Raw genomic sequence first — 14,778 nt, 5'->3', positions numbered from 1 at the left:
TGCATGTTAAAATCTGAAAATTGCAGCGAGCAAGCGTATCCTGTATTTAGAACCTATTTTGTTAAAATGCCTAGTTTAATTGTCACAGAACCCAGAGCAATTCAACCTTATCTATTTGTTTTATTATTGAGAGTTATTTTTGTTTGTTTTTAGAAAATGTGTTCTATTTAATTTTGCTTTATTTTCCATTAATTTGCCATTTTAAAAAAACTGTATTTTTTATTTTAGTCTTTCCTTTAAAAAAAAAAAAAGAACCCTCTGTTTTCATGCATCGTCTCGTGTGATTGGACCGTATGAATTGGACGTCCAGTGACGTAAGGTCGCTCTGCTACGTTGTCTCGATTATCTCAGCTTCCCTTTGAGAGGAAAACAAAGCCAGTCAACATTGGAAGTCGATGTTCTTGCGTCTCATACGGCTCTGATACGACGAGTTTCGACCGTGAAGAAGGCCAGTGGGAACAGTTTTAAAGACATGGTGGGTATTAATCGTTGTGGTGTCTTGTGTTTTCCCCTCTCCTGTTTATATCGCCCTGCTGGAAGAAGGTAGCGCCCGTCAAATGAGATCCGTCTATTTACTGGAGGCTGACCACTTAGCCCAGATAGCTTTGGCTAGCTACGGCAGGTTTTTACTGATGTGAAGGCTTTTACCGCTCTTGAACTCTACATTGTGACCTCTGTTTAAACTTCTCGGGGTTAAACACAACAATGACACGGTGTTGCGCAGCTGTTATTTGTTGACTAAGCACCCTTTCTTTTCAAATTGCCCGCAATATAGTGTTACATGTATATGTTACAACAAACTCTGTTATTATTTCAATCACATGGCCCCATCATAAGGACAGCTGAGATTAAGTTAGCAAAAAGTGGCACAGTCCCCTGATTGTCGCCAGTAAACAGAGCATCCCTTTGTTCCCGAACAGTACCTTCTCATGTTACACACAGCTCAATGTGTTAACGTGAAGTTTTTCACTGTAAATGCAAGAATAAGAATTCACCTCTTTGCCTCGTAGGGTGAAAAAAACCCACAATAAGTAGCTTGATATTATGTTCTAGTTCGTTCAAGTTTTATCTGACTGTTATGTTTTGTTTTCCTTTTTTTGTTTGTTTCTCCAGTGGGTGGTTTGAAGGTTCAGAAGCTCTCCCGATGATTCATCTGCATTGACAACTTTAGGTAAGTGTTAAAAATCATGTGTGTGAAAGCGAGGCACATGTTACCGTAATCCTGGTGTTACATCACAACAAACACAAAATGTGTTTTTGTGCTAGATCAGTGGAAAGTAGTATGAAATTGTGGAGTACGTAGAAAATGACACATGGATTTCTTCTTCTGTAAGCAAATTTCCTTCAGAAGTCACCCAACTAGTTGTACAGTCCACAATACGTCTTATGTCTTACGACCATAAGATGTACAAGTTGCCACAAGCCATGTTGGCGATTTGGCAAACGTGTGGAATAAAGTGCTTTAGTCAGACTAGACCACGGTTCTAACTTTTTGACCTACAGGCAAAAAAATTGTCGTTGGAGAACTGGTATTGGGAATTACCCTGAGCACACTGTCCCCGTAGTGATAGTAGGCTGTGGCAGCATCCTGTTTTGGAGACTTTTTGAGTCTAAATGCTCAGAAGTACTGCAAGAAACTCACTGCAACAGTTCAATGTTTCTGTGCTGTCCTCACAACATCTGGCTATGTGTAGCGAGACAGTCAGCGAACAGCTAATAACAGGTATCAACCCAAGCCTAGCTATTCCTAACTGAACATTTTTAATTACTGGATTTAGCTAGCTAATAAAAACATCTTAATGCTACACTAAAAACATTTTTGTAATTGAAATGTAACAGAAAGAAAACTAGCTAATACAGTTAACGCTAAACTCAAAGACTATGTACTATTTTAAAAACCAACACGTCTGTCGTTCAAACGCCATAAATACTTACAAAGACGAAAGTTTTCCATGGATCAAAGCTCATAAAGTACATTCAGTGTTCAAGTGTTGTTCACTTTCTCCTAACTGCCTAAGTTCTTGTTGACAAAGTTAGCGAAGAAGAATATGTCAAAGATAGTTTGCTCCTAAGAGTGCTCACTCTGATGAAAGTTCTTTTTTTCATTTATTTGTGCATTTTTATCTCCATGTGGTGCTGAAAAAGTTTGAAAAGCCCCATTGAAAATGCTTGAAAAGTGCATTAATTTGACCTTGAGAAAATTGTATGAACCCTGTTTGTGTGATTTAATGTTGGATTTAAACTTGGCCAATATTCCATGTTGAGAAAACACTATGTTGTAATTGCGGTGTCTCCCTTTAATAAGAAATGCAATCAAAATTACATATGACGAAGTTTGTTTGCATGATAAGTTATTAAACTGTAGTAACATCATCTTGTTGATCACGACTCGTGTGGAGAGAAAAAAGTGTTTCTTTTGCGGCTTTTTGAAATACACAAATTTTGATACAGCCAAAAATAATAATCAACCCATTGTAGTGCAAAAACATTTTATTGAAATTGGCGTGTTTCCATTTGGCAAATAATTTTTTCGTAATTCCAATTGGTGCAATTTTACTGCCAATGGAAATGCAGCTGCGGCAGTGTATGTAAACATCTGGTTACTGGGGGGGAACTTAATCGTCTCCTGTTCTGCAGCGCTCGATAAGGATGGCTAGCTGTGGCGAGGTCGACCACTCCGTGAGCTCGCTCCCATCCAGTAAGAAGGGCAGTGGCGGTGGAGGCGGCGGCAGCGGGAGCGGCGCCGAATCGTCCTGCTCTGACTCCAACGGCTCGTCCCCCGCCCTGTCCGTGCCGGAGTGTGCCATCTGTCTGCAGAGCTGTGTCCACCCCGTCCAGCTGCCGTGCCATCACGTCTTCTGCTTCCTGTGTGTCAAGGGCGCTTCCTGGCAGAGCAAGCGCTGTGCCCTCTGCAGGCAGGAAGTGCCAGACGACTTCCTAGAAAGGCCCACGCTCCTCTCTCCGGAGGAGTTGAAGGCGTCGGCGGGCGGCCGCAGCGGGGCGGCGAGCGACCACGCCTGGTACTACGAGGGCCGCAACGGCTGGTGGCAGTACGACGAGAGGACGAGCCGGGAGCTGGAGGACGCCTTCTCCAAGGGGAAGAAGACGGCCGAGATGCTGATTGCTGGCTTCCTGTACGTCGCCGACCTGGAGAACATGGTGCAGTACCGGCGCAACGAGCACGGCCGCCGGCGCAAGATGAAAAGAGACGTTATTGATATTCCCAAGAAGGGCGTGGCCGGGCTGCGGTTGGACACCGACGCTGTCGCCGGGGCGCTGAGCTCGGCAGGTCGAGAGAACTCTGCAGATGGCGCCGACACCACGACAGCAGGCGCTCCGCCGCAGGCTGCCGGTGTCCCCGCCGCCGCTCCAGCCCCCTCCTCTGCCGCCCGGCCCCCCATGTCTCTCGGGGACCAGCCAGGGCCAGGTACCAGCCCCTCGGTGGAGGACTCTCTCTCCCAGCTGCAGATCAGCCCCAGGTCGGCCCCGCCTCACGACCGGTTAGAGGGTGGGGAGGGGGAGGGGCAGGATGACGACCAGGAAGAGACGTCCCCCTCCAGGTCCTCAGACCCTCACACCTCCGTGGAGGAGTCCGCCTCCGGAGACTGGAGCGACGACGAAGAGGAGGAGGAGGAAGAAGAACGGGGAGACGGCGACCACGCGGAGCCTTGGGAGGACTGGCCACGCAGACGGAGACCGCCACCAGAGGACAGGGCACCACCCCGCGCCGCGTCGGCCTCTCCCCCTCCGTCCTCCCACAGCAGCGGGAGGTCCAGGATGCCAGACGGCCAGTGTACAGTGACTGAGGTGTGAATCCACTCAATTTAATTTATGCTGCAGTTTGCTCAGACACAGATCTGAGGTGGGAGAAGTGAGGCATGTCACGCTCACACACAAACGGCTCCGCCGTTCTTTTCTAGCGTTTTCTGTCTATTGGTTTTAATTTGTTTTCTCAGCGTCTTCATCAGTGCCGCCAGTCAGCCGCTCATGCCCTCAAACTGAGACAGAGACGACGTGGGTGGGATGTAAATGATCTTACAAGTTTATATTTAACACATCATCATCATGAGAATTTAAAGACTTCCTGTCAGTTGTTTGCGTTACTTTAATTTGATGAACTATAGATTGTATTCTGTTTAGGTTTCAAAAAACATTGAAGCTACACTGTGAACTTTACTCACAAACCCGTTTTGCCCAAATCTAAGCCTGATTTACATCTACGGTCCAGAACCCTGAAGGCTTCTGTGAGGCCGAGTCAGAGAGCGGTCATCTTCATAAATGGCTGCTTTGTGATCATCTTAATAACCGTTTGGCTGATGCAGAAATGTCACCTGACTCGACCTCCATTGCACTGAACTTGATCTACTTGATCCTAGTTTCTAACCCAATCAGCTGCTTTCTCTGGGCCGATAATTAAATAATTAACTGAGCTAACGTTCCCTTAAGGAGAAACCTCGTCTGGTTTTATGTACATTAAGATAGAAAACTAAAAAAACAAACTCCCATCATGCTTCTAAAGCTGCTTTGATGTCTAAATTACTTGCTTAATATTTAACAATGCAGATTTAGGAGGCAGGTAAATGTGTGGCTGCCTTGCGATTTATTTTAATTTCAGATTAGTTCATTGAAACCCAAACTTATCGTAAAGATTGATGTGTATTTGAAATGAATGTAAGCATTAGAAGTTGTGGTCATTTGTTTTATTGGTGCCCAGCCTTAAGGAATTGGCATTTTAATGTGAAATATTGGTGTTTGTTTTTGTATTTTTAATTATTTTTTTTTTTTACTTTAAAGCAGCTCTGTTACTGTTTCCAACATCCCTGACTGATCAATTCTCAAGTGCACCCAAAGTTTTGTGATTTGTCCTTTATTTAAAGAGAGTTGTATTTGAACACTACGGTCTGTTGAGAGGATGTGGAGAACTGATTGGTTTTTATTAGCTCTATTTCTTATGGCGGTTAAATGTATGTCAGAGGACATAAAAGACCAAAACAAGCTCTAGTTTTTGTCCATTCTGGAGAAATTTCAAGTGATGTTATTTTTCTATTAAATCATCTGCCTTTTTTTTTTTTTTTTTTTTGACTTTCCATCCCGGAGAATAAAGTTTGTGTTTTGGCTTCAAACTTTTGTTACATGGTTTGTAATTTAAGAATAAACTTTTTTTCATTTCATCATGCTAAAAACATATTTGTGATCATTTTAGCATTTAGTCTCTTACTGATGTAATTAAATGTATTTTATTGTAGATATGTCAGGATCTGATGGTTCACACACATTTCACTCGTCTGACAAAAAACAGCTAATTTGTCTAGTTTAGGGCTCAGTAAACTTTTGAAATGATGTAATGGCATTCAAAGCTTTAAATGGAGATTAATGCGTTAAAACTGTAAAGCAAACTTGTCATAATTATAAAAGATGGAAATCAACCAGTCTGGTCCTTCAGCAAGCTTACTAATTGTACTGTTGGCAACTTGGATCCAAATTCAATATGCAGAACCACCAAACTGATTCAGAACCAAGAGCCTTCTGGCATCCTTTACCGTCTTCCAGTTTTAAAAGGATTTAATCCAAACTTTTCCCTCAGGACTAAATCCTGAGGGAAAAGGATTTAGTCCTTTAGATTCCAGAGAAATTGATGGTAGAGGTGGGCAGGATGGGTGATTATGGACTTAAAAGCTGATTTTGTGGTATTTATTATAAGGGGGAAACTACCTGAAACATTTTTTTTAAGGTAACTGTACATCCTTGACTGCCCGACAGAAATCATAGGCCCACATACCCAAATACTGCTCTTAGAAAAACATTTTTAAACAGGCTTCTTCAGGACACCAGTTACGTAAAGTGTGATCTACTCATAAAACAGTAAAAGGTACAAAAGTAGTTTTTGGGGTTATCCAACATTTAGAATTTATTGTCCAAATTCTTTATGAATGTTTTTATTATTACGATAAATTCCCATCCCTAATTGATTTCCACTTGATAAAGACTTAATCGGCTAATATTCTGATCCTCGTAGAAGTTAAGCTCCTTCCGTAGTTAAGAGTTCATGTTGTTTTGTTTCCATTTCTTTAAATAGAACATTAAATAAGGAGCCTGATTACTAATTAACTAATTACTAACGAGCCCCAACAGTCATGCAGTTTTGGTTCAAGTGTGAACATTGCGATTGTTGGCACAAATATGTAGCGTTTCTAGAAATCCATAAATCACAACATAACTCCCTTAAATTATGCAATGCAATAAAATGGAAATGTTTTTAATAAGAGCGATTCATTTTATGCGCGAGGCTGAAAAGTGTCTTGATGCATTCATATAGTTTAAGTTTATCATTGCTACATTGTTCAGCTTTTCTGGGAGGATATTTCCATGGTGGGCTACTATTCACCAGGACTTTCTGTTCACCTGGTAGGCGTTTGGTATTCCGCTCACAGCGCGTTTCGAACGCTCTCTCTGGGACCTCCGCCAGGAAGCGCGACCTCTGGAACGGCAGCACAAGATAAGAGTCTGCCGGCCTCCAGGGGTCCGTCCTGCTGCTGCAGTTTGAGCACATCTGTGGTTTTCCAGCACTGCTTGGATAGATCCGCGAATTAAAATTATTCACAAACACACACACACACACATCTCTGGGATTTCACTGTGGCTCGTTGCAGAAATCCGATGATGCTCAGAGCACAATCCAAACCCTGTGAGTTAAAAGGTTACTCCGGTCTAATGTAGGTGGAATGATATGCAGATGTCGATGATGTTTATCCCTCGTAATATCTTGCAAATAGCATAAGCAAACAGATTTTCAAATATCAAATATTTCATGTTTAAATGAAAGCACTTTCATTCAAACATGAAAGTGCTTTGTTTTTATTAAAAAATGTTTTTCTAAGATATTTTTTAAAACTATCACCATGTTGTGACAGTATGAGACAGATAGTCTGTGAAAAGAATCAATCTCTTCCACCTGTTGCCTCGGAAGAACTGTACCAATTCTGGTCAAAAACAACCAATCAAGAGCCAGGAGGAGGGTCTTAGCGCTGTCAATCAAACCTTATGTACTTGCTGTTAAATGTGCTAATGGTGGAGAAACAACTTACCATTACAGGAAAACCGCTGTCATCCGTTGGCCATGCCAACTAGCCTTAGCATTCGCAACATGCTCGCACATGGCAGTGATTGACAGCACTAAGACCCGCCTCCTCGCTCTGATTGGTTGTTTGAATGGGACAAGGACAGAGCTCGATTTTTTCACAGATTATCTGTCTCATACTAAACCTTCATAACATGGTGACGGTTTCAACAAATATGCAAAAAATTTTGTTTTTTTTGTAAAAGTGACATACTGCAGCTTTAAAATGGTTTCAGTGAACCAAAGTTTGGAAACACCAATCAGCCTCTTCTTACTGAATCCAACCCAGAAACGGCACACGCTGATCTTTGCTAATCTGGACAAATCTCAGGATGCTGGGGCCAAGTTATTTGTGCTTGGACTTGCTGGCCAAGGCTTGCAGATTAGCCGGAGCACCCCACACAGTCCCAAACACCTCCTTCTCCATCCGCAGAGCCTCCAGCAGGGGGAGTTCTCTTCCTGCCAGCACTACTTTTTTCACCGCCTGGATCACAGGGACTGGTCCTTCGGTGTAGCGGCGGAGCCAGTCTTCGGCCTGCTGCACGGGGGTGCCGGCACCCGGGGTGTCCTCGTCGGCCTCCAGGACTCCGTCTGCCAGTCCGACGTCTAGGCCGCGTTCAGGGTCCACTTTCACGGCGCCGCCAAGCAGCTTGAGAGCATTCTGGCTTCCAACGATGTGGACGAGTCGCGCAGCGCCGCCCCAGCCTGGGACCAGACCCATGTGTTTGTGGACAAACTGGATCACGCTGCCTGTTGCCATTAATCTGTTAGGAAGATTGGTACATTTAGGATACATTTTCATGAAAAAAAACCCCACACACATACACACACACACACACACATTTCTTCTGTTTTTGCTTATTTTTGTCCTATTGAAATATTTCAAATCAATACTCAAATTTTATTCTTACAGAGTAAAATAAAAATAAAGTTTTCAATCAATGATTGAATTTATTAAAGCTGCAGTATGTCACTTATAAAAAAAACACCCATTGGGTGTTTGTGACTGATATTGTGCCCCCCCCCTGAAAACTAAGACCCAGGGAGAGGGTCTTAGTGCTGTCAATCACTAAGTGGGCATAAATAACTTTTTTTTCATGTAGAAATCATCTACCAATGAATCAAGTTTATTTGTGTAGCACATTTCAGCAACAAGGCAGTTCAAAGTGCTTCACATCATAAAAATAAAAACACACAGTCAACAACTGAAACTTTACATTTAGCCAAGTGCCGAGGATGACACAAAACAACATCGGCCCTGCTCATTTCACATTCAGTCAGCTTAATATGGACAGCTTTTTTCCCTTACCAGATAAAAATAATTTCTTAAAAACTGGATTATATTTTTACTAGGGTTATCTTTGAAAGATATCCAAACATGTCTGATGATCTGAAACATTTAAGTGTCACAAAAAAAAGCAACAACAGAAGAAATGTGTATGGAGACGTACAACATGTAATGTATGTATGTTGGAATGTTATTGTGCCCTATTCATTCATTTCTAAATGAAAAAGCATTTTCTTTTATATATTTGAAACAAACCAAAAGTGGAAGCTCCTTACCTAAAATCGCAGGCGGTGGTGAGTTCTGCGCCTCCTCCCAGGGCTCTGCCCTCCACCAGTGCAACGGAGACCAGGGGCAGCCTGCACCGAGAACACCACTCTGTCAGCACACACATGAGAAACAGCGCCTTGAAGGAAACCCCACAGCATGACGCTGCCACCACCATGCATCACTGAACAGTAGCTTTTCACATTTAACTTAAACTTTGATGGAAATGGGCCAAATCTGTGGTGATTTGTACGGTAGTAAGACATGGATGTGCTCTGCAACTTTGTAAATATTTCCTTCGAAGCTTAAGAATCGGGTAAAAATGGACCCGGACTAAGCCCGTTCTTAAATATTGTAATTGTTTTGAGTCAAATAAACAATAAAATAAAAGATTCAGCTTTGCAGTTTGCAAAACGTGAGCGTTCACCTGAGCAGTCTTGTGAGAGCGTCCTGCATGAACATGCACATTTTCATCCCGTCCTACGAGAGAAGAACGGACTCATTCAGATGTGTCCAGACGGCCAAAACAAAGCAGCCGGTCAGAGGTACCTGGGGGCTGGATATCGCTCGGACTGCGTTGAGGTCGGACCCGGAGCAGAATGTCTCGGCAGCGCCCCGAACGACCAGGCCTTTGCCTTCAGTCCAGTTCTCCAGCTGGCTCACCTTCTCCTCCAGGTCCACCATCATGCTGCCTGGCAGGAGGAACAAAACCTGAAACACCAGACTGGACCATATAGACTACGACTTGAAACAGCACACTAAACTAGGGCTGAAAAAAAAAATTGGATTATTGAAATGATTGTCATTTAATTTAGCAATCGATTAATCGTTAATTGGACTAAAAAAACCCCCGCCATTTTCTGAAAATTCAGAGCACTAATTGATTATGTAAATTTAATATAATAAATAAAACTTTTCACTCCTCAAGTGGCATAGTTTTAGCTACACCTGGTTCAATTATGTAAAAAATTATTATAAAAATCTCCTATTAAGCACCGTTTGCTATCCAATTATTAGTTATTATTATCAAATAACCCAAAAAAAATCAACACATCAGCACTACACTGATAAGTTAAGCAGGGGTTGAATTTTTTACATTTTACAGGCTGATGTCAGAAATATTTTTTTAGCTGCAAATGCATCCTTTGCTACAAACCATAAAGCATGTATTAAAGGAATAATATATCATTACATTTTAGGCAGTAAAATTATTATTTTCCTTTTTAAAAAATAAATGTATTTGTTTATTTGCATTTTTAAATTAATCCTAATATTGTATAAATAATCTTAAGTGTAAAAAAAAAAAAAAAAAAGCAGAATCTGCCCTTTTTTAAATCTGATTAATCGACAGAATAACTGATAGATTAATCGGTTGCAGCCCTACACCAAACATTTAAGTGATGGTACCGGAGAAGGCGTTCATGCGAGCGGGGTTGTTGATGGTCAGCACAGCCACACCAGAGTCCTGCTTCAGCAGGTCGACGGAGCCTCCAGGGAAGGCCCGCAGCTTCTGTCTGATCTCCTCTTGGTTAAAGCCCTGGGTGCTGGAGTAAAGGCAGCAGCGGCGGCGGCCCGAGGTCTGCAACCTGCGGGGACAGAGAGGCGCCCTTTAAACCCTCACTTCTCCGGCCAGAAAGACGCTTCAAAGCAGGGGTCTCAAACTCCAGTCCTCGAGGGCCGCAGTCCTGCAACTTTTAGATGTGCCTCTGCTGCACCACACCTGAACAGAATAATTAGGTCATTAAGGCTCTGGAAAACTGATCTACACAAGGAGGAGATCATTAAGTCATTTCATTCCAGTGTTGTGTACCTGTGGCACATCTAAAAACTGCAGGACTGCGGCCCTCGAGGCCTGGAGTTTGAGACCCCTGCTTTAAAGCTACAGTCAATGACAACAAACTAACACGGACAGGAGTCAGTGTGAGTGGTGGGCATAAGATGGCTTTGGAAATTGCCGAATTGTAGCTTTTTCCTCCCCGGGGTGAATGCATTTTCTGTACAAATAGGGGTTAAGACGGTGAGCTCGTTCACTTCATTACCTGGCCATGAGAGCGCAACAGCTGCTGCTCCTCAGGAGCTGTGTGTTCAGGGCGCAGAGGACCATGATGATGCTGCTGCTGCTGCTGATGCTGCTGCGTGGTGACTATAAAGGGAGAAAAAGTCGTTTACCTGCAGCGCATCACTTTCACAAAAACATCATGTTGAAACTGGTGATACGAGCAATTTGATTTTTATTTGGTTTTATATTATCGTTTTAAAATGTAGTGTATTTAGGTTATGTGTAGAGCAGCGCTTTGCAAAACTATTCACAATGGGGGTTTTTTTTGAGTGAAGTTAATTCATATTCAGCCAAGCTTCAACCCTAAATTGAACAGGGAATCTGTGTCAAGATGTTCTCCGTCGAATCTGAGTGTTTTTGAGTCATTTTAAAGAAAAACAGGCAAAACTTGAGCCTCTAAATGTGCAAAGCTGGTAAAGCCACAACGCAGAAGATGTACAGTCAGAAGTGGTTATGGTGTTTACTCAGAGAAACTGATGCTAATGCACGGTAATGTTTACATTTGTAATTCTGAAAAATGCTAAAAAGCCGTTTTTACTCTCCTTTAAATTAATGGGTATTACAGAGATTTGTGTTTCACCTTTGACACAAAAGACAGAACACTGAGGTTTTTGGTTGTAACTTGGCAAAAGGTGAAGGCAATCACACAAATGACGAGAGAGAAGTGAACCGATAAATATTTTTAAAATTTGAATGGAGCTAAAAGAATCGCATAGAAATTATTCACAATGTTACTACCGAGGCCACCCAAATAATAATTACGTACATTCTCCGCACCAACCTTGTACAGCCGTGTGGTGTCGCCGTTAAATCTGCACCACTAGGAACAAGAGCAAGAGAGAAACAAGGCCCGCTTGGGCGTCAGTGTATTTAGTTTCCAAATTCCGCCACACGATGGCGCACCGCAGCGGATTTTAAATCACTCTTGCGGAAGTGAAATCAAAATGACCCCTGTTTTTTATTATTTGTTTTACCAGTAAAAGCCTGCAGTGGTATCCACCTAACACGAGTTAATACTTTTACCTGTAGTTTTCTAATACAATTACAATTCTCATCATCTGACAAGAGAATTAACTGTCTTTCACATTTTCTCTGCTCCCAATAAGATAGATTTGTTTTTTCTCCTGAGCTACAGAAGAGTGGGCCTCATTGGTCTTTCACATGAACATTGAGTATATAATAAATCAGCTAAGGAGAAGTCACTTCTTTTCATAGTAGAGGCAGACCTAAGTAATTTGTAGGTAAGTCTTTACGTCACTTTAACATTCTTTGCATATAAGTAAGTAAATTTTATATGGTCAAAAATAAGCCAGATTGTTTGGAAATGACACAAAAAAGTGAAACATGGAAACATGTCTGTCTCCTGTGTTCTGATTTATGTCTTCTGAAGGCATAAATCTTTTTTTTTTCCCATCCAAACTTCCTGTGCTGCTATTTAAAAACCATCATAAACTAAAGACAAACGTTTTTTCTTTACTTTTTGGCACTCAAATGACAACTCTGTGCAGAACTTCTATTACATTTGGTGTTGTGTTTGGGGGGGAGGGAGGTGCACTATTTCTGCAGTGTAAACATACAAGGTAATCAACAAGGTGTCTTTGCATTGTATCCAAGGCTACAACAGAGTGAGCTCTGTTTGACGGTCAACACGTCTCTGGTCTATTTAAAAGTGGGGAAGGAATTCAGAAAGGTTAGTTGGGATGTTCCCAGACGCGCTGTCTCCCCATCCGGCTCTAGACATTCATCTCAGACATCTAGGCTGCAACACATTTATGCCTATTATTCTGCTAGATGCTGAAACTGCATGATCCAGTGGCTTTGTGATGTCTGCATGATACAAGCCGCATTCGAGGTGGGCGGGACAGACTGACAGACTGTCCTGTGTCTAACTGCGTTTTGGATTTCAGTGCTGCAACTGCACACTGATAATTCAGCTGCTAATGGAGGCCTGTCTGAGACTGCAGTTTGGCAAAGTGGAAGATACAGAGGAAGAGCTACACATACATGCACAAACAGTGCCCCATGCACGACCGTATGTGACTGCGAGTGTGCTGTAGGCGGTCAGTAAAGTGATACACAATGTGCCGATCAATAAGGAGCTGTCCTTCACAGGAAGTCTGAGAATGTGCTGCAGTCAGCCTGGTTTTAAAAGCAGCTCTTAGATCAGATACGTCACGCGCATGGAGAACTTAGTTTACTTATCTAGTGCCAAATCACCACTAAAATCTATTAAAGAAATTCTAACATGACTTAGTTTTACTGTGGAGCTGTTAGTGGGACTGTTACCTTGCTGCAAGAAGGTCTCGTTTCAACAGAGCATCTTTGAACATGCATTTCCTTTAGACTGGTTTCGCTGCAGCTTAGTAGCCAGAAAAGCCAAGACAGGCCTGAGTATAGGGAATGGATCAATTCATGATTGAGACTGCATCTTTTGAATTATTGATAGTCAAATTAAATGACCAACAAGAATAATACAGGCTTGTATGAATGTTATTTTTTATAAAGGAAGTATAGTTTTTGTGAAGTTTACAGTAATTATTTATATGATTATGTGAATTCATGATCATCATATATGTTGCGTTTGATAATCTTTAAAAATCAAATAAATATTTAAGTAATAATAAAAAAAAACAGAGCATCTCCAAGATAGTGGAACAGAAGACTCGCATTGTGGATGTGCAGATTAAAATTGCTGCAGCAGTGATGTACTATTCTCATTATAGGCAAATATCTATATATATATAAAAAACATTTCCACCTTGTTGAATTTATGTCATTAATTAAGGTAGCTCTAAAGACAAAAAATGTACTTTAGGTTGCACCTAAAAAAGAAGTGTCTGGTTAATGTATAAGGATTTTTCAAAATAAACTATGATCCACAAGGTTCTAGTTTAGAGCAAAAACACTGTCCAACTGGCAGGATGCATATCGCGGCGCTACCAAGCCATCTTGGAAAAATGAAATCTGTACTTTTACTGTCACCGGTATGATTGTGATCAGCTGGACGAACACTGCTGACCCCACAGATTAAAAACAGGAATAGAGACGCGGTTATTATTCCAACAGCAAAATGATCCTGCGGTAGCGTTTGCTTCCACGCTTTGTGTCTAGAAAATAAGCCACTGCTGTCACTCTGCTGGGCTGATCAAACGCAGATCGCTGCAGAAATTCTTTCCAGTGCTGTGATTTTAAGCAGCTTCAGCCTGCAGGCAGTCAGCACTGGTTATATAATGGTCGCACCATCTGGAGACCTTCAGACACCAGCACAGGTCTTTACTGGGAATTAACCCTCTTTCACAACCTTGACACAGAAAAGCAGGATGAGACATTCGGCGCGGAGCTCCGGCGAGCTTCAGGAGAGAATGAAAATATTTATATATCTATCGTGAGAGGGGTAAGATTTCTGGCTCCACAACACTGCCACACCTGCTATTTCCATCAGCAAAGGGTGCCAGGTTTCAGAGTGAGGGGCGCGGTGGGTGTCTGTCCCACTCAGGGCAGCGTGTCTCTTTAAATTTCTCATCAGTCCTGGAAAAATGTAATAAAGAAAGCCAAGTGATGATTTATCAAATCATATGCTGGTTTAAAAATGGTAGGGTTTTTTTTTTCTTCCATATTTTAGTTCCTTTCATCACTGTGCAGATATTACTTAGAGGAGCAGATCAGGGTGTCACCGAAGACATCTGCAAGTTGGTAAAAGAGCAAAGGAAGCCAGACAGTTTGGTTCTGGTGCTTCAGTTTGTCGACTGCAGTGTTGCATACAAATCATCTGAGTTTAACGGGAATATTTATGTGAAAGTTGCAAAGTTTAGGAGTGAGGGAGCAGTGCACCTCTGCTGTCAGCATAGTACGTAGACCTCAAGTGACATTAATAATTAAATCTCAGGCTATTGATTATTACACTTTTAGGTAGAACTACAAAACATTACATAGCAACTCAGCATCTTCTCCAAGCATCCCGAACTCCTTCAACTTCCTCCAAATTGCAACCACAAGCTTTTATGTAGGCAGACATTTCAGTTTCTAGATGACTCCAAATATCTGCAGCTG

General features: G+C 42.0%; 2 protein-coding genes across 6 annotated transcripts; one reads left to right on the top strand and one right to left on the bottom strand.

Moving 5' to 3' along the window:
- Positions 1-309: 309 nt before the first annotated feature.
- LOC116717446 (E3 ubiquitin-protein ligase rnf146-like) lies at positions 310-4,984 on the top strand. Its single transcript, XM_032558844.1, has 3 exons — positions 310-475; positions 1,114-1,171; positions 2,638-4,984. Exon 3 carries the CDS (start codon positions 2,650-2,652, stop codon positions 3,811-3,813), a length of 1,164 nt encoding a protein of 387 aa, XP_032414735.1. The 5' UTR covers positions 310-475; positions 1,114-1,171; positions 2,638-2,649; the 3' UTR covers positions 3,814-4,984.
- Positions 4,985-5,878: 894 nt separating this feature from the next.
- Positions 5,879-11,584, bottom strand: echdc1 (enoyl CoA hydratase domain containing 1). Of its 5 annotated transcripts, none has more exons than XM_032558849.1 (7): positions 11,491-11,584; positions 10,709-10,783; positions 10,077-10,255; positions 9,219-9,361; positions 9,097-9,149; positions 8,681-8,761; positions 5,879-7,881 (listed from the first exon to the last, which is right to left on the bottom strand). In XM_032558849.1, the coding sequence occupies exons 2-7, from the start codon at positions 10,771-10,773 to the stop codon at positions 7,464-7,466; spliced, it is 939 nt and encodes a 312-aa protein (XP_032414740.1). In that variant the 5' UTR covers positions 10,774-10,783; positions 11,491-11,584; the 3' UTR covers positions 5,879-7,463. The 5 variants fall into 5 exon arrangements, with proteins under 5 accessions (XP_032414740.1, XP_032414741.1, XP_032414739.1 ...); XM_032558850.1 differs by having other exon boundaries at positions 10,709-10,786; positions 11,510-11,565; XM_032558848.1 differs by having other exon boundaries at positions 10,709-10,812; positions 11,510-11,541.
- Between the last annotated feature and the right edge of the window lie 3,194 nt (positions 11,585-14,778).

The sequence above is a fragment of the Xiphophorus hellerii genome, chromosome 3 (assembly GCF_003331165.1).
Source record: "Xiphophorus hellerii strain 12219 chromosome 3, Xiphophorus_hellerii-4.1, whole genome shotgun sequence".
Taxonomy (NCBI): domain Eukaryota; kingdom Metazoa; phylum Chordata; class Actinopteri; order Cyprinodontiformes; family Poeciliidae; genus Xiphophorus; species Xiphophorus hellerii.
The sequence above is the reverse complement of the archived record's forward strand: the minus strand, read 5'-3'. Positions and strand labels throughout refer to the sequence as shown.